General features: G+C 41.0%; 1 protein-coding gene across 3 annotated transcripts in view; it reads left to right on the top strand.

The window, feature by feature from the left end:
* brf1b (BRF1 general transcription factor IIIB subunit b) overlaps window positions 1-21,231 on the top strand; it is a 66,834-nt gene that overhangs the window by 20,361 nt on the left and 25,242 nt on the right. For all 3 annotated transcript variants that reach the window (XM_084082438.1, XM_084082440.1, XM_084082439.1), the window contains 2 exons: window positions 15,732-15,812; window positions 19,600-19,773. In XM_084082438.1, the coding sequence (XP_083938564.1) occupies window positions 15,732-15,812; window positions 19,600-19,773 (255 nt within the window). The remainder of the gene's footprint in view (window positions 1-15,731; window positions 15,813-19,599; window positions 19,774-21,231) is intronic.

Below are 21,231 nucleotides of genomic sequence, written 5' to 3'. Positions count from 1 at the left end.
GACAGACAGTAGGACAGCTGGCAGAGAGACAGTGTAGGAGAGACAGACAGTAGGACAGCTGGGAGAGAGACAGTGCAGGAGAGACAGGCAGTAGGACAGCATAGAGAGACAGTGTAGGAGAGACAGACAGTAGGAAAGCTGAGAGAGACAGTGTAGGAGAGACAGGCAGTAGGACAGCTGAGAAAAAGACAGTGTAGGAGAGACAGACAGTAGGAAAGCTGAGAGAGACCGTGTAGGAGAGACAGACAGTAAGGCAGCTGAGAGAGACAGTGAAGGAGAGACAGACAGTAGGAAAGCTGAGAAAAAGACAGTGTAGAAGAGACAGACAGTAGGACAACTGAGAGAGAGACTAGAATCGTTGATCCCAAGAGAGTGTTTTTTTGTTTTGTTTAGTTTTTTACTACATACAATTCAGCCTGAGATCATTCGACGTAATGCACGTAATGACACCCAGGGGTCCTTGGGGGGGTTCCAGGGGGTCCCCAGCTACATGTGTTAATATAGCATCACAATAATTTTAACCACTTTAACCTTTTATACTTTGGCTTTTCAAAAATAGCAGATATATAAGCTGTGCCGCGCTATGAGCTTGTAGATCTGCCATTTTCTAAATCTTGAAAATTCGCGCAAACCTTTAAATATATTTTAAAGCGAACATTTGTAACTCAAATCTTTGCTTCTGGGGGTCCCTGGAACAAAATATTTTGAGATGGGGGCCCACGGCCAAATACATAAATAATCATTTTGGGGGTCCTTGACATGAAAGAGTTTAAGAACCGCTGTACCTAATGCATCGATGCATTAGAGGTAAACAACTGTCTGTAAAGCAGAACGTCTTACCCTCCGGTAGCCGCCCTCGGCGCCAAACGGCACTCGGACCCGGACCAGCGGGCCGTGGTATTCCAGGGCGTAGCCTCTAGCTTGCGCGGTGCTGGGGTCCAGGAGTTGTCCCTCCGTTCCGACACCCACAGAGTTACTGCGGAACGCCGCCCCGCTCCCCAGCAGAGGACTCAGGACAATGGGCGTGTCCAACAGCACCGCCACGCCGTCAAATGACCCAGGGTCTACAACCACACAACAACGCTGTCACCGTTTAGAACAGTGTTTCTCAACTTGTGGGTTTAATACCTTTTTAATACAAAAAATACTCAACAAACTATACCAATTCATAAAAACTGGTGAAATATTGGCCAAATTGGCAAATAATATCAGAAAGAGGCAACATTTTGGGGGCAAAATTCACAATATTTATCTGTGGAACCGAATCAAACTAAATGTAATGCATACAATTCCAAGTGCTTGTCAGGGTGGGCGGTCCCCAGTTCAAATATGATTATTTTGGGGGGTCGCGTCCTGAAAAGGTTGAGAGCCTCTGGTTTAGAACAGCAATTCACAAACCAATGAGCTGTGAGGAATGAGGATATTGAAAGCGGGCTCCCAAATAATCAAAACACTAAGATTGTAATAATATGACATTACTTCCTGTTGACTTAATGGTCAGTGCTTTGTATTTTCTTTTATGACAGACATACTGCATGTAACGATTTACCATAAATCGGTTTAAAGCGATTCAAACGGGTGACGATTTAAATCGATTTAATAAAAAATGAATCGCGATGTGAAAAATAGCGAGAAGAAACATTTGGACAGGTGGAAAACTGAGTGACGCATTACTTTACCTGAGTTACATCTTCTGATAGTTGTACTTGAATGTTGACATGAAATAATAATCCCGTTTAGTGTTTCATTAGCGCAAGCGTGAAAAAATCTACATATACAGCGTGTAGTGACGCTGCTGGAAAACACCACATTGAAAGGCTAGGCTCAAGATACCAAGGATTCGACAGTGATGTCACTGTCATGCAACCCGGAAGTAGCACGGACGTACGCCATTATGTTCGAAGCTGGTTATAAAGATACCAAGGATTCGTCAGTGATGTCACTGACATGATCATTTGCTATTGAAGAGTGAGAAAAATCGTATTGTGAACCTAATATCGTGATTCGTATCGTGAGTTGAGTGAATCGTTGCATGCCTACTGAGTGGACAGACAGACCTACCGAGTAGACAGACAAACATACATACTGAGTGTACAGGCCATAGACACGTCTATCATGACCACGGTCAGTTTGTGTCTGAAGAACACAGTTCCATGAAGCACCTCCACAGGAACGCCGTCCACCTGAACACACACACACACACACACACGTAATCATTTATGTATGTCTACATAAGAGATACAATACAAGGACACAAATATTACAAGGTGCTGTAAAAAATGTACAGTCAGCAAATTGGACAAATACCCCCACACCCTTCAGGGGTACAAGTAACAGCGTCTTCGCCATACTTGGCGGCTACCGATAGTAGAAGAGATTGCACAGAATTTTGCAAGCCGTTTAGCTGCTTCTTTTTTTTTTCTCTTGCGATCAACCTATGTACATGTCCTATAAGACAGTGGTTCTCAAACGTTTTCATGTCATGGACCCCCAAAATGGTATGTATTTGGCCGCGGACCCCCCCAATCTCAAAATATTTTGTTCCAGGGACCCCCCTGAAGCAAACATTTGAGTTAGAAATGTTTGCTTAAAAAAGAAAAAATATTCAAAAAGGTTTGCAGAAATGTTTTTTCAAAAATAGCAGATCTACAAGCTCATAGCGCGGCACCGAGTGCCGCGCTATGAGTTTGTAGATCTGCTATTTTTGAATAGCCAAAGTGTAAAAGGTTAAGGTGGTTAAGATTATTGCGGTGCTATATTAACACAAATTAAAATGGTTTAAAAATCACTGCTAGAGCCGTAAAAATCTTCTCTTATGCAGGTCCTTGGCATATCTTTACTGGGGGTCCGCAGGCTAATAAGTGTCAATTTGGGGATCCTTGACATGAACATGTTTTGAGAACCACTGCACTAGAAGACAGAACATGTCTTTGCTACATCAACACGTGTGTACCCTTGCGAGGGCCAATCGTCCACACAAGTCCTGCAAACATCCAGGGGGTCTGAGATTAAACCGTTGTTGCCATTGATTTGAGGAGGTAGAGTAGAGGAGGAGTTGTTATTGAGGGAATTTTTTCTGCTTTCCAGAATTTTACAGGATTTTACAGGAAATTTAATTACACGTAATTACATTTTAAAAATAGTTTGATTTAGACTTTCTAAGAGCAGAGGTGCATCCGTTTCTAATTTGGCGAAAGCGGGCCCAGTGAGCTCAGTCTCCAGAGCGCCTAGCACAAGACCATGCTCTGTTCCTTTCATTAAAAGGAACAGATGGCGGAGTAAAGAATAACATCGTACGTATGTCACTGATCACATGACCCCAACAATCAATTCTCCGGTTCTAGGCAACATAGAAGGGGGGGGGGGGGGGGGACTTTTTTCTTATTTCCACACAACAGCTCTAAGGTGTATTAAAGGAGAGCTGGTTGCTTGTTTCTCTCACAAAATCTGGCACACGCCAGGTTCTGTGAGAGAAACAAGCAACCAGCGTCATGTCGTTCTGCACGAACGGTAGCTCATGCGGGACATTCAGCGCATGTTTGAGTATCATGAGACTCCACGATGAGTAGTAGTAGAAAAAACAACAACTTTTCATCGGTTAAAATAGACGATTTTCACTCTTACACTATGCCGCTGCAAGGGGTCTGCAGAATGGACAACAGGGGCAGATTTGGAAATATTCAACGTTCCTTTGTATGTTGGTGAGTGATTAGCGACACATTAAACATACAACCTAAAATGACCGGCACTCTCCTTTATTTTAAGACATGTTGAAAATGAGTGGTATCCCCTTTAAATATACATTTTCATTTTGTTTGATGGCCTTCCTGCCCCGGTATTTGGCTTTTGTGCCCTCAAACAACTGACAACACCAAAAGGCCAAGTGGCCTTGCCCATAATAAAATGATGAAATTCCAGGCCCTGGTCTCATCCCTACGTGCGATGCGTTGTACCCACCGTCGTCAGCAGTGCATGAGGCTGCCTGTAGGGGGCTCTCAACAGCACTCGGTTGAAGCCAGCGGTCAGTGTGTATCCCAGACCGTGTGCTTCGGCCAGTGACATCACCACAGCTTCAGCCATGTCCTCATCCGCACTAGAAAACAGCAGCTGCCAGGCTGACTGCGCTGTCTTCTGAGCCTGAACACACAACCATTTCATTCATGATCACCATTCATATGGAGATATTTTTAAGAAAAGCTTCTCCTTTATTCCATTAAGGAACACATCCGTGTCATTTTCAGATTTCTTTGGGCTATTCAAAAATAGCAGATCTACAAGCTCGTGGCGCGGCACCGAGTGCCGCGCCACGAGCTTGTAGATCTGCTATTTTTGAAAAATCGTGAACATTTGTGCAAACATTTGTAACTCAAATCTTTGCTTCTGGGGGATTCTACAAATGTCTTCTAAATCCCACAGTTTTTCTGAAAAACTGACGTTTCTATATCAGTGGTGCTAAAACTTGTTTGGCCACGGACCCCCCCATCTCAACATTTTGTTCCAGGGAGCCCCCAGAAGCAAAGATTTGCGTTACAAATGGTTGCTTAAAAAAGAATATATATATATATATTCAAAGATTTGCAACAAAAAAAAAAATCAAGATTTTATTTTTCAATTGCCAAAGTATAAAATCTGGATAAAGTGGTTACACAGATGCGTTCCTGGTCTTAATGGGATAAAGGGATATTTCACTTTCAAACATATTTGGGGTCATTTTAACTCTAGGCACTACTCAGGCTTTTGTGCTTCACCCCAGACAGTTTTTAAGCTGCTTAAGTCAGTATTTAGATTTTTGACATTCATTTTATCAGACACGTCCTCCTATAGACGAATCCACAGACGTGCGGCCATTGCTGCGGTGTCGCGTCCGCGGAGCGTTGACACCGCAGCAATGGCTGCGCGCAGGGCAGCGCTCCGTGGATTCGTCTATACAAACCCATCGTAACTTCAAACTCCATTTTAACCATGTTAGATTCATTGGAAACACCCGTCCTTGGTTCTGTTGACTGATATTGTCCGTCTAATACGTGTGGGGGCCATGTTTTTCCAATAACCTTTTCATTTCTTTCATTGTTTTTGTGTTATTATATATATGTATTTTTTTATTTCCTCAAAAAAAAAAAAGAAAAACACTGCCTCCTCACGCATTAGAAGGACAATATCAGTCACCGGAACCAAGTATGGGTGTTTGCAATTAATATAAAATTGTTAAAATGGAGTGTGAAATTACAATTGTACACAGGAAGGCGGTGTGTCTGATACAATGAACATCAAATATATAAATACTAGTGGTGTGCCGATTTCAGGATACGATACATGATATTGGGCTCACGATATCGATACGATATATGGCACTTTTTTATTATGAAAATATATAGGGGGGAAAAAAAGCTTATGAAAATATAAAGGGGGGGAAAAGCTAATGCGAACAAATACTTCTGTTTTTGAATTATTATTGCAAAAAGATGTTTTGAATTATTATTATTGCAAAAAGATGATTTATTTTTTCATTATTATTTTTTTAAACGCCGAAGCGATACATATCGTCACGAAAACGTATCGCGATATATCGCGGGACGATATATCGGCACACCCCTACTAAATACTGAATCAAGAAACTTAAAAAGTGTCTGGGGTGCACACAAGAGAGTAGATGTTAAAATGACTCCAAACATGGCATTTTTTAACATGGAAATAAGTTGTTCTGCATGGAAACAATTATGCAAAATAATTGCAACTATCTCAAATAAACGCGATTAGGCGATTATGTAATCATTGTGACAGGCCTATCTACACACATACTGTACATACATAGAGAGAGATAGAGAGAGACAGGCAGAGCGAGAGACAAAGACACACCGAGAGAGAGTTTACCAGAGTGTAAGTATTCTGCCACGCCACCTTGGAGCTTCCCTGTTCAGGTCCACAGTGTGTTTCTCTGCTCACACTCACCTAGACACATCAACCAATCACAGACGGGTACATACCGCACACATCAACCAACCAGACACGGGTACTGACCTCACAGCAACCAATCAGAGACAGGTCAGGTACAATCAGGCATAGACATAAGGCCAGGTACACACTGCAGGACATTAGGTCCGATATTGCTGTCGCCGACCTTTTTTGGCGCTCGCCGACAAAACCTCCCGATCTGACGCAGATCGGCCTTTGATCGGCGAGATAATGCTCGCTGTGTGTGAAAGGCTCCGCGACACGATGTGGCCGCGATTCTCCGCTCTGCGACGGCTTTCCGACCGTTTTCAGATAACTAAACTGTTAGATATTCGGCCCTGTCGCAGAGAGGAGATCGGACAGTATCATACAGTATGAAACGGTCTGCGAGGAGATCCACGCTACAGTCAATGAGAGCACATTACAGCAACCGTGGCTAGGGGAGCGTCGCTGGATCTGACCACAACAAACAGTCCCTACCGCAATATTACCGTCCAGTCCTGTAATAAGTTAACATTATAAAACAAAGTGACAAAGTGAGCGAGCCTGGTGGGCTGTTTATTTTAGAGGAATTGTACAGAGAGAGAGAGAGAGAGAGAGCGAGAGCTCTCTCTCTGTGTGTGTGTGTGTGTGTGTGTGTGTGTGTGTGTGTGTGTGTGTGTGTGTGTGTGTGTGTGTGTGTGTGTGTACAGCGTTGCCAGATGTTGCGAGAGAAATAAGCAACCACGTCTATGAAAACAAGCCCAAGAAAAGGCCACTTGAGCACTTTAAAGTTTAAACCTATTTACAAATACATTGGATATTTTAAAATAGCCAATCTACAAGCTCACAACGCATCGCAGCTATTTTCAGCTGCGATGAAAATTGTGGAATATTTGCCAAATCCACACAGATCTTGTATGGGGTCTATGGCACAACATATTTTCAGAAGGGGGAGGTCTGCGCCTCTGCGGACAATTAATTATTATTATTAATTTGGGGGTCCTTGCCAAATGTTTGAGAACAACTGATTCAAACAATATTAGGAAACAAGGCCAAAAAAAGCAACTACACTTTCAAGCAACTTTACAGAAAAACAATCCCAAAGTCGCTTATAATAAGCGGACATGGCAACTGTTTCAGCGCACTTGACGTGCGAGAGAGGGAGAGGGAGATAGGCATATCACGGGATACGTTGATTAAAATGAATTGGAATAAACACAAATGTATGTATTGGGTCTGACTCTGGAGATGGCATCCTAGTGAACTATCCTACAGTGTGTCAGCCCTTGTGGGGGATCAATTGTGTTGTGAAAACCACAACGACATTATGACAGCCGATTTCAAGAAATAAACCCCCTCAGTATGTTATGCTTAACGATCAGATGACCCCCCGAGCACTTTAAGGTCCTGCAATGTGTACCTGCCTTAAAGGTAGACGCCTCCTCCGGGTCTGAAGCGTCTGTATCTCGGGCGCGCTTCCGCTTCCGCAGGGCTAGCGGGAAACTTACAGAAGGGGGGGGCGTTCGGTAGGCCAATCAGAGGCAGGTGGGGGGGGGGGGGGGGGCATTTGGTCACAGTTCGTCTTTTCCGGGACTTGTCAGTGCAATGGTTCTCAACCAGTGGTCCGGGGACCACCAGTGGTCCTTGAGGGGGTTCCAGGTGGTCCCCAGCTAAATGATGGAGTTGATAACCAAATGGACCCTTATAGATCTTTAAATCTTGAGTATAACATTTCACACTCTCAAGAGTCAAATTGTTAAACATCTGCATTACTTACTATACAGGTACACAATTAGAGAACGTAAAGAATTGTTATTTTGACATTTTTTTTGCATCTTATCGAACGATAACAACATATATTCTAAGTTTTGGGTGTGAGAGGCTAAAGCTCATCAAACGGTGTTCCGTGGCTCAAATGCCAAATAAATAAATGGACCTTGATATGAAAAAGGTTGAAAACCACTGTTCTAATGCATTTATGTCCATTGAAGCAGACGGTCTCTCCACAATTAAAATCATCACAACTCCCTGAATTTGCAACCTATTTTCAAGCGGTTAAGTTTGTCACAAATACGAGACATGGAGTTATGGATCCAGTAGGCGTAGGCCTATATTTGGTTACATCTAAATTGCATATTTTCATACCAAAATACTTTCAAGTAACAGTAATAGTCACAAAATATTTTTGTTTCCATTCACTGACAGACTACATGAAATATGCTGGCCACATTGCAGAATTGCCTTTATCCAACATCCTTAATGTTAGCTATTCAGGTCAGAACAGAGCTATCATCTCTGAAAGACCATGTCTCTAGGAACCTGTTTAAACTGCAGTAAAAGACGATTTATTATTGCACAAATCCAGAGTGTGGAGTTTGCCACGTTTGCCAAGAAAAAAAGGACGATCTGCTTCTAAATTCCGCCGATTTTTCGCCGTTTTTTTTTCCTCACACTGTTAGGTAAAGCCCCCAAGGTTGGTGCCCTGTGCTGCTGCGCTGATTTTATCCGCCAGATTGGGACGTTAATGGCATATTTTGCACCGTTACGGTGCGTTCATCATCGGTGACGAGTGCCTCTAACAGCCGCTGCTGGCTGCGTGCACGCAGCGAGGCAATGCGAGGCGATGCAAGGCGAGTCAACACTCATACAATCACGTGCAGCATGCGTCCTCTACCGCTGCGCCTAATGGCTGTACATGGGGCCGACGGGTGCTTTAGAGTGATTGTGTGAGTGTGGCTTCAGGAAGTAAATTCCTAGCCTCGACCTCCAAGCTTTTATTTTTTAGTTTTGCTAAAAAATAAAAGCTTGGAAATTCCTGTCCCAGCTGTTGGTACGCAAAAGCGCCTCGCGTCGTCTGATGTGGTGCGCATTTTTTATTTTGGGTGCGCATGCGCACCTGCGCACCAGTTATGTGCACCCCTGGTCTAGATGCTGCGCAGCTGCTGCCTTTTAAAGGGTTAAGAGCTGGGTTACAAAAAGACCCGCCCCTACCTGGCTCTGATTGGCCTACCGAACGCCCCCTTTCTGTGACACACGCCGAAGCTTCAGGGAAGCATTCCTACGCTAAAATGGCGCCCGAGATACCAATGCCTCAGAGCCGAAGGAGGCGTCTACCTTTATATGTCTATGGGGGGGACAACTAGATTCTGACAAGTCCTGGAAAAGACGCGCTGTAATTGGCCAGTAGTCAACGCACTGTGATTGGCCAGTAGTCACTTTGAGTGGCAGCTTCCCCTGCGGCTTCCCCTGAACTGCAGAGGCCAATGAGGTGTCTAGGTTTCTATATCTATGCAATCAGGTACATGCCATCATACCAGCCAAATCAGAAGTCATTTAAGTTGGGGGAAAAAGGCTCATTGTTGAATAGGCTTTATGCACAGCAGCCATGTTATCACTTCTTTCACAGGTGTTACCAATGATACTAATGAAGGTTCTGTTCCATTTAGTCTAGCACAGTGGTTTCCACGACCCCCATAACTCAGAGTGTACAAATGGAACCAAATGGATTTGGTTCCATTTGTACACTCTCAGAGTTACACACCTGTAAGGGGCCATTTGGAAGCCCATGAGGGTCCCTGGACCCCAACTGTAGACCCACTGGTGTAACAGAGTGTTTCCAGTGAGCCAACATGCACAATATCAGCACCCTGACTCTGTTTGACCAGAATGGAACAGAGCCTTCATTAGTATCATTGGTAACACCTGTGAATGTCTTCATAATATGGCTGCTGTGAATAGAGCCTATTGTAACATTAAATATGATTTATCATTTGTATTCATGCATGTCACTGTTAGCAGGTCAGTTAGAAGGGAATAGGTGACAGTTTTGTCACCTCCATAAATGTCTCGTCGCAGAGGAGTTCTCTGTGTGACCAGGGCAGTGTCACAGCGCAGCTCTGAGTCACACTGTGGCCAGACCACACACCTGCCCCGTCCATCCCCATGATGTGTAGATTGAATGTAAACATCTCATCGTTCTGCAGGGAATGAAAAACACACACACACACACACACACACACACACACACACACACACACACACACACACACACACACACACACACACACACACACACACACACACACACACACACACACACACACACACACACACACACACACACACACACACACACACACACACAGGTATTTGTACTTTACTTGAGCATTTCCAATACTTTTACTTCTACTCTTGAAAACTTTAGTTACTAGATTTTGATTATTACAAAACATACATTACCCACTTCAGCCCTATATACATTTCGGCCATTTGAAAATAGCCGATCTACAAGCTCACAATGCGATGCATTGTGAGCTTGTAGATCTACTATTTTCTAAAGATTTTTATACATTTCAAAACGTGTGAAATGGGGAAATTCTGCATAATGAGTACTTTCTACTTTTGGTACTTTAAGTACATTTTTATACCAATACTTTTGTACTTTTACTCAGGTCAATTTTGAATTCCGGACTTCTACTTTCAACAGAGTATTTCTACATTGCAGTATTGATACTTTCACTTAAAGGACGACTTCACCCATTTTCAACCTATCTTCATATAATTGGTCCTCACTAATACTCATGATAAAATGGTACCATTTTTTCCTACTTGGTCTGTGTCTCATAGGAGGACTGTGGACAGTCCAGAAACCCGTCTACCAGTGACATCATCGTTAGGCATGATTTTTTTTTCCAACAAGATTTCACATTTTTTCAAAATAGAAAGCCAGCAGTTTCTATTAGCTTGGATTCCCCATTGATGATGTCACTGGTAGACGGCCCTCCTCTGAGACACAGACCGAGTAGAAAAAAATGGTACCATTTTATCATGAGTATTAGTGAGGACCAATTATATGAAGATAGGTTGAAAATGGGTGAAGTCGTCCTTTAAGTAAAAAAATGAGTTTTTCCACCACTGGTGTGTGTAACCTGGTTGTGGGTGTAGCAGGAGTAGAAGGATGCTCTCATGGTGTAGAATCCATCCATGCTGAAGGTGCTGAGGGTGTAGCCACACTGAGAGGCCCTCTGATCCGACAGGACATGGACCCCTTCACCATCTGGAGAGGAACACAGTCTTATTTTAGGGGGATTCATCCTGCTTCATAACACAGGGGGGGGTCTGTTTCAGGGCCTAGGACCCCTTAGCTGAGAGAGATATGAAACAGGGACCCCCCCAACCCCCCCCCCCCCCCCCCACACACACCATATCTCTTCACCTAAAATAGCAGATCTGCAAGCTCACAACCCATTGCAAGCTTGTAGACAGGCTATTTTTGAATCGCCAAAGAAATCAAAAAATGACACAGATGCATTCCCGGTCTTAATGGGTTAAAGGAGAATTGCGGACCACGTTTTTCTTACCTTTATATGATGTTATTATATTCTATAACGAGTGGTATAGTAGAAAAATGTCATAATTCCATCCCGAGTCCACCGCAGCTAAAAACCAGAGCGGACTGTCCATGCTCTAGATCGCATATTTTTATCGCAATTTTATATATATACATACACATATATATATATATATATATATATATATATATATATATATATATATATATATATATATATATATATATATATACACATATATATATATATATATATATATATATACACACATATATATATATATATATATATATATATATATATACACATATATATATATATATATATATATATACACATATATATATACACATATATATATATATATATATATATATATATATATATATATATATATATATATATATATATATATATATATATATATATATATATATATATATACACACACACACACACACACATATATATATATATATATATGTATATATATATATATATATGCGATAGAAATATGCGATCTAGAGCATGGACAGTCCGCTCTGGTTTTTAGCTGCGGTGGACTTATGATTTTTTTCTACTGTACCACTCGTCTTAGGGCATAATAACATCCTATAAAAGGTAAGAAAAACATGGTCCGCAATTCTCCTTTAAGGTGAGCTGATCTACAAACCTACGGCCTCGTAGCGAGGCGGAGCGCCAGGCGACCGCACGTGAACCCACAGATAACGATCTCTGCATTCTGATTGGACGATGACCTGAGGGAGACCTGTGGGAAGCAGTGGGAGGGACTCTGTAAAGCATTGGTTCTCAAAGTGGGGTCCAGGGACCCCCAGGGTCCTTGGGAGGGCAAAGGTGGTTAACATAGCATCACAATCATCACAGTAATTTTAACGACTTTCTCCATTCATGACGCTATGGGCTATTCAAAAATAGCAGATCTACAAGCTCGCAGCGCGTCACTTCGTGCCGCTCTGCGAGCTTGTAGATCTGCTATTTCTGAAAATATTTCAGAACATAAAATCTTCTCTTCTGGGGTCCCTGGGCACAAAACCGTTTCAGACAGGGGCGTATCGTCATTGGGGCCAACGAGGCCATGGCCCGGTCTGTAGACCCAGCTTGCCCCTGTGTAGGGGCTAAAAATCAACATTAGCAGCCCCTCACCCTATTCTGTTGTAGCCGACCACAGAAAGTCGCCTTTGTTTTCAAATGGGGCTCATTTGCATTCGGCCGAGTTGTTAATGAGTGGCCATTAGGACACCAGTTTAGCCGTCAAACCGGTTCCCCCCCCCCCCCTGGCCCGGTTCTGGCCCGGTCAACGTTAGAATCCACCAAACGCCACTGGTTTCAGATGGTTATCCCGCTGGCAAATACATATCAATTTGGGGGTCTCAAAAAAGAGAACCAGTGCTGTAAAGAACATTGACTCCAACAGTGATTAACAAAATGATAGGTATTTGGCCGCGGAAAATATGTTGTTCCAGGGACCCTCCCAGAAGCAAAGATTTGAGTTACAAATGTTTGCTTTAAAAATAGATATATATTCAAAGATTTGCACACATTTTTCACGATTTTTCAAAAATAGCAGATCTACAAGCTCGTAGCGTGGCACTCGGTGCCGCGCTATGAGCTTGTAGATCTGCTATTTTTGAATAGCCAAAGAAATCTAAAAATGACAGAGATGCATCCGGTCTTAACTCATTGAGTGCCCGAATTATTTCTGGCTATTTCTGGCCAGTGCGATAAAAAAAAAAAAAATTCAAAGTAAAAAAAAAGTGCTTTGGGAGCGAGTTATAAGTTATAAGTTATAGTAATAAGTTATAAGTTAAAGGAGGAGTTCACCCAAAAAATTACTTATATTTTATATCAATTGCACACCCCATGAAGCCTTGAATTCATGGATTTATTTTTGTTTTTGTCGCATTCCTAAGCCAACAATTTGATGACGTGTGTATTTCCGGTAGGAGACACAAAGAATCTACTTTGTGTCTCCTACCGGATACACTAGTCGGTAGGAGACGGGAATCAAATTATTAGCTTAGGAATGCAATTGATAGAAAATAACTCATTTTTTGGATGAACTACTCTTTTAAACAAGGAGTGGATGGAGCTGCAAATCTTCAGATAATGATATCTTGGCTTCTGAACAATTTTTTATTACTATTTTTTTCAAAAACACGTGAAACACGTGATTGGCACGTTGCACCATAGCGGTAAAACACATGAAACACGTGAATGGCCCTATAGGGCTGTGAATCTTCTGCTATCTCACGATTCGATTTATTGGGGTCACGATTCTGTTTTTTTCAGATTTCTCGATTTTCGATTCAAAATAGACCCCCCCCCCCCGATTAAAAAAAAAAGAATCCTGATTCAGCCCAGAACTTGCCACTTCTCAAAACTTTAATTATACAAAAATACTGAAAAAATCATATATATATATATATATATATATATATATATATATATATATATATATATATATATATATATATATATATTTCTTTGATTTTTGGAAAATGAGAATCGATTCTGAATCGTCGTGATTCGAGTATGAATTGATTTTTTTCACACACCCCTAGTTAAGGAGTACAAGGATCAGATTCCAGATCAGTGACTGACGGGCAATAATAACATCAGCAAAAAGCAAACAAAAAAAGAACCAATACTTTACCTGTGTGTGTTTGTGTGTTTGGTTGTCCAGCAGACACGATCCACAGACTGCAAACAGGTTTTAAATGTCACTGCTTTGTTACTCAATACAGGAGATCTACTGGAAGACTAAAGCTATATTCACACTAAATCACTGGTTCTCAAATGGTGGTCCAGGGGCAATTTACAATTTAGGCATTAAGCAGATGCTCTTAATCCAGAGCGAATTACAGTAAGCAAGGTCAACACAAGGTAATACATCAAATGCATAGAAATAGTAATCTAGGATCATAAACTAAGAACTTATCAGTCTTAACAGTATAATATAAAAAAAAGACATAAATCTGTGCATTGAAAATATACAAACCAGTGGTAGAAAGTAACTAAGTACATTTACTCAAGTACTGTACTTAATTACAATTTTGAGGTGTTTTTACTTTACTGGAGTATTTCTAATTTTCAGTACTTTTACTCCACTACATCTCAGAGGCAAATATTGCACTTTTACTCCACTACAATTATTTGAAAACTTTAGTTACTAGTTACTTTGCAGATATAAATCATTACATTATAAAACATACATTAACCACTTTAGCCCTATTTTATACCTATGCTATTTGAAAACAGCAGATCTACAAGCTCACAACAAATGACGACGCGTTGTTGTAGATCTGGTGTTTTCAAACATTTTAGTGCTTTTACTTTTGGTACATTAAGTATATTTTGATGTCAATACTTTTGTACTTTTACTCAAGTACATTTTTTTTAAGTAACTTTTAAGTAAGAAATGTGAGTACTTTTTCCTCCACTCTTGTACACTCTCACAGCCATGCGGAGGGTCCTTTAGGACCAAGTAAAAACAGCACTGAACTCACCTGAGGCAAACAGCCAGAGTTAAAGTCATTCTGAAACCAAGTGCTAACATTAACGCTGGCCCTAGACCAGCTCAAACATCAACACTGACCGTCTATATCAAGTCAAACAGTATCACTGATCCTGGACCAGCTCTAACATGCAACCTGGCTGACAGAGTCAAAGCTCCCAAGCTGTTCTGATTTCACCTGCTGACTGACTGGTTGTTGTGGAAACCAACCAGGTCCAAGCTGTGAGTGATTTGAGGGTGTGATCATCAGTGGTGTAAAGTAACTAAGTACATCTACTCAAGTACTGTACTTAAGTACAATTTTGAGGTATTTTTTTTACTTTACTGGAGTATATCCAATTTTCTGTACTTTTACTTCTACTCCACTACATCTCAGAGGCAAATATTGCACTTTTACTCCACTTCAAGTATTTGAAAACTTGAGTTACTAGTTACTTTGTAGATTTTGCTTATTATTACAAAACATACATTAACCACTTCAGCCCTATACACGTTTCGGCCATTTGAAAATAGCAGATCTACAAGCTTGTAGATAGGCTATTTTCAAAAGATTTGTATACATTTGAAAACTTGAAATGGGACATTCTGCACAAAGTATTTTTTCTTTTGGTACTTTATGTACATTTTGATACCAATACTTTTATACTTTTACTCAGGTACATTTTTTTTAACAGAGTATCTCTACATTGTAGTATCGATACTTTTACTAGTATTATTGATACAAAAAAATGTGAGTACTTTTTCCACCACTGGGTCTGATGACAGCTGAACGTGTGTGTGTGTGTGTGTGTGTATTCAGTAGAAATGTTACTCATTTTGTTTTCTCATCTCTGTCTCTCTCTGTCTGTCTGTCTGTCTGTCTGTCTGTCTGTCTGTCTGTCTGTCTGTCTGTCTGTCTGTCTGTCCATCAGGTCCAGTGAAGACTCCAGCTTTAGGAACTGGTTTCTACAGCAGCATCGGGAAAGAGTCACGAACCCAGACATTACAGAATGGTACACACACACACACACACACACACACACACACACACACACACACACACACACACACACACACACACACACACACACCTGCATAAATAGTTAACGTACATGTTGACATGGTCTCAGGACTCAAATGTGCACGGGACGACCCCAAAGGATTTCTAGTCAATCAGCTTAACCACTCAGCCAGTGTGCACTAGACAAGCATTTTTTTTTTAGCAAAGAGCAAGTGGGATTTGAACCCACACCCCACGCACCGTTTCAATCTTCAGAATGTGACTGGTTAAATTGACCCTATTGACCCTTACATCTCTGACTCATCTTTAAGAAAGCCACGAGTGCATCAAACAGCTTTGTCACAGTAAAGATGATAGCAGAGATAAGGATCGTTGGTCTAGGGGTATGAGTCTCGCCTACTGTGTGAGAGATTCTGGGTTTTATCTAGATCTAGCCCTCCTGGGTTGGAAAAATGCTCTCGTCATACATTCTGCAGTCTTGAACGTTATCTAATTGATCCGAGAACGAGTTTGCAATTCATCTCATGTCAAATATTCTTCAAGAAAAGTATGCATGCAGTAAGTTGAATACGGCCTGATAAATACACCTTCACAGTTTAGACATGTCGCACGTTGTCGGCAGGATTCTAACCTGCGCAGGGAGACCGCAGTGCCTTACAAGCTCATTGCCTTAACCACTACTAACAGACACGGCACACACACGCACGCACGCACGCACGCACGCACGCACACACACACGCACACACACACGCACACACCGGACGAGCAATTATTGGCAAAGACAAAGTGGGACTTGTGCCCACACTCCAAACAACATTTAATTATTCAGACTGATTGTTTAAAGCTAATATGCTATCTCCATGAAATACTGCTTCACTCTATTTCCGTGGCTCAGGGGTAGAGTGGCCGGTATAGTGGCCCGACGGGAACTGCGAGAGTTCCCAGTTCAATCCCGGGCTCCCCCTGAGTTAGTGTCGAAGCGTCCTTGAGCGAGGATGCTGAACCCCTAATAGGCTCTATGCACAGCAGCCATTTTGGAAAGACATTGGGCCTCTTCTTACTTCCTTCACAGGTGTTACCAATGATACTAATGAAGGCTCTGTTCCATTCTGGTCAGGGTGCTGACATTGTGCATGTTGGCTCACTAGAAACACTCCATTTTGGTTCCCAAATGGCCCCTTACGGTGGGTGTGTAACTCTGAGAGTGTACAAATGGAACCAAATCCATTTGGTTCCATTTGTACACTCTCAGAGTTATGGGGGTCCTTGAAAATAAGACAACCACTATGCCACACTAAATGGAACAGAGCCTTAATTAGTATCATTGGTAACACCTGTGAAGGAAGTAAGGAAGGGGCCCAATTCATTCCCAATATGGCTGCTGTGCATAGAGCCTATTGCTCCCGATGAGCAGGTTGGTGCCTTGCATTTCCTCCGCCGTGTGTGTGTGTGAGAATGGGTGAACGAAACGCACAATCTATGTCAGTGTTGATTTTGTCGACGGAAAATGTTTGTCGACTACCTTTTTTCACTGACGAAAACGAAATAAAAACTAGCTATGATGATTAAAACTGAGACTATATTGACAATTTCGTCAACAAATAAAAACTAGACTAAAATGTTATGGGGAGGGAATAGTAAAGAAGAGATCCAGTAGAACTAGTCAAGACAAGTCATTTTATGTTTGGTTGCGCTCGGGTGTTGCACTCTGAAAATAGCACAAGATCTACAAGCTTGTGGATTGTAGATCGTTTACTTTCAGGTGTAGATCGTCTACTTTCAGGTGTAGATCGTCTACTTTCAGGTGCATCAGGCATTACGATGCCATCAAGGTACCGGCAAAATACATTTTAGTCGACTAAATCAACTGCAGATTTAGTCGACTAAAATCTTATGATATTGAGTCGACTAACACTAAAACTAAAACTAAAACATTTCAGAAGACTAAAATATGAGTAAAACTAAATGGAATTTGATTCAAAAGACTATGACTAAAACTGAATCAAAATTGTTGTCAAAATCAATGATCTATGTAAAGCGCTTTGGATAAAAGCGCTATATAAACGCACCATTTATCACTGACCTCTTCAAGAAAGTCACATGTGCAAAAAACATTTCATTTCACATTTCATTTATTTCAATTATGGTTTACATGATAACATTAATATTTTTTTCTTTTTCTTTTTTTTACATATTCCATAAATGAAAAGGAGCAGTTAGAAGATAAATCTTATTTATACCTGCCCCTTTCTACCATTAAAATCATCAAATATCCTACCAACCAGTACATCAACATGATTCATCAAAAACTAAAACTAAAAGGAGAAAACTAAACGGAAGCAAAGAAATGAGAGAACAAAGAACTAGAGCATGACTACAAACAGCCGTCACAGACTGAAAATGATTGGAATAACGTGGCTCGTTGGTCTAGGGGTATGATTCTCGCTTCGGGTGCGGGAGGTCCCGGGTTCAAATCCCGGACGAGCCCTGCCTTATCTTTTCCGAGTTCAAGTCTGTGAAAGAAGTACAACTCACTTGCATGTAGCTAAACAATGAGAACATTTAGCCTGGAGGTCTATAAGGACTTTGACAGTGGTGTAAAAAGTACTCAAATGTTTTACTTAAGTAAAAGTAGTAATGCTGCAATTTAGAAGTATTTTGGTACAAGTAAAAGTCTGGAATTCAAAATTGACTTGAGTAAAAGTACAAAAGTATTGATATCAAAATGTACTTAAAGTGCCAAAACTAAAAGTACTAAAACGTTTGAAAATAGCAGATCTACAAGCACACAACGCGTCGCATCCGCGTTGTGTGCTTGTAGATCTGCTATTGTCAAATAGCCTAGGTATAAAATAGGGCTAAAGTGGTTAATGTATGTTTTATAATGTAATAATTTATATCTGCAAAGTAACTAGTAACTAAAGTTTTCAAATTGTTGTGGATTGAAAGTACAATATTTGCCTCTGAGATGTAATGGAGTAGAAGTAAAAGTATAGACAATTGGAAATACTCCAGTAAAGTAAAAGTACCTCAAAATGTTACTTAAGTACAGTACTTGAGTAAATGTACTTAGTTACTTTACACCACTGGACTAGTTTGGGGTGAAAAAGAGAGGGAAAGCTCAAGGCCGTTGTTTTGAATCTCGCCCGCGACAGATTGACCAATCTGCACAGATTTAACGACTACCAGTCTGCCCTTCAACCACGCCAGCAGTGGTGGAAAGTAACTAAGTACATTTACTCAAGTACTGTACTTAAGTACAATTTTGAGGTATTTATATATACTTTACTTGAGTATTTCCAATTTCCAATACTTTTACTTCTACTCCACTACATCTGGGATCTATATATTGCACTTTTACTCTACTACCTTTATTTGAAAACTTTAGTTACTAGTTACTTTGTAGATTTGGATTATTATTACACAACGTACATTAACCACTTCAGGCCTATATACATTTTGGCCATTTGAAAATAGCAGATCTACAAGCTTGTAGATCGGCTATTTTCAAAAGATTTTTACACATTTTATACATAATGAGACCTTGTGGAATGGGACATTCTGCATAAACAGTACCTTTACTTTTGGTACTTTAAGTACATTTTGATGCCAATACTTTAGTACTTTTACTCAAGTAAAATGTTTAATTCCGGACTTTTACTCGTAACAGAGTATTTCTATACTGCAGTATTGATACTTTTACATAAGTAAAACATGCGAGTACTTTCTCCACCACTGGTGTGCTTACATAGGATGTGTGTTTGTGTCTTGCGTTCCAGGGAGGCGTCAGATTCAGCAGCTGGGCAGCCAGCTGCAGTTGAACCAGCACTGCCTGGACACGGCCTTCAACTTCTTCAAGATGGTGGTCAGCAAACATCTGACCAGAGGGAGGAAGATGGCCCACATCATCGCCGCCTGCCTCTACCTGGTGTGCAGGACGGAGGGAACGCCACGTATCCTTTCGATAAAGCGACGCACGCGCTTTCACGTTCAGCGAAACTCTCAAAACATCAGCTTCTAACCCATTAAAGGAGGAGTTCACCCAAAAAATTACTTATTTTCTATCAATTACACACCCCATGAAGCCTTGATTTCATGGATTTATTTTAGTTTTTGTCGCATTCCTAAGACATTGGCCCTGATTCATAAAGGGATTTGCGACCATATTTTGTACGTACCGGCATTTAGGACAAGTCGTACATTTCCACCTGATGCATAAAGATTTTTTGGTCTGTGTTTTGTGCGTCAGGTGCGCACGTTCTCAGGTCAGCCCCGAGGCTGGCGTACCAGGGCTGAAATGTGCGTATGTCTTTATCTGCTTTATTCTTCATGCCAAAATCAATTACAACAGTGGCAAACCTCAAATAAAATATATATGTGCCCAACATTTGTCATCACATATATATAAAAAAATAAAAATAAATGTCAAACGATATATTGCTTGTACCCTATGCATAATATAGACATGATGTAGATTCCACCGCTTTTTATTTATTTTCTAGGCTATATGAGTCGCAGCTGAATTATTAGGTGTGTGTTTGCCAGCGGGCCATCTCAGCCAAAGTGTCACGTAATAATGAAAATAGGCTATGATGCCTTAATGAAACTGCGGAGGGACTGACTGCATCAGTGTCCGTGTCGCGGTATTAATTTGTAAAGCCTACTGTAGGCTACTGTATATTGATCACATGAACGCCACACACAACAGCCTAATAAATATTACCATCTGATGAGGAAAAATAAAGTGGATGAAAGCTGTGTCCAGAACCATTCCCCATTCCGACGTAGGACAGTGATATCCAAAATGAACTAATTTAATCAATAAGCTCTGGTCCATAATCGGATAGAAGCTTGTATGCCCTGGATTTATTTTCAACATCATCTTTAAGGTGCGCAATGTTCATTAGAAAATGCTTATAATATCCTTTCCACGTTTTATTAGCCTTTTATTTGGTAATGGGGTTAAACCTTGTAAACTTCTTTATTCTCATTACACATGAGAGCATTTATTACGTGATCCGCTTCCAGACAGAACAGTAAGTTGTCAAGGCGATGCGACACCGCAGATGTTATCTTAGACGAGAGACGGCAGTTGAGCTTGCATCAGCGTTGCCAGATGTTGTGAGAGAAATAAGCAACCAGGTCTAGGAAAACAAGCCCAAAAGAAGCAACTGGCACTTAGGCCATTATAAGCACTTTAATTAAACCGTTGTGAGCTTGTAGATCTGCTATTTATTTTTAAAATCATGTAATACAATTTGGAAGATTTGGAAGATTTTTTAAACATTCTAACAACACAAATCTGCCTCCAGCTCGCACAAAACATTTTCAGATGGGGCTTATAGGGATAAATTAGCATACATATTAACTTGGGGGTCCATGACATGTAAATATTTGAGAACCACCGGTTA

Source organism: Gymnoscopelus microlampas (genome assembly GCF_963454915.1).
Source record: "Gymnoscopelus microlampas genome assembly, chromosome: 16".
Lineage (NCBI taxonomy): Eukaryota > Metazoa > Chordata > Actinopteri > Myctophiformes > Myctophidae > Gymnoscopelus > Gymnoscopelus microlampas.
This window is presented reverse-complemented; position numbering and strand designations above follow the sequence as displayed.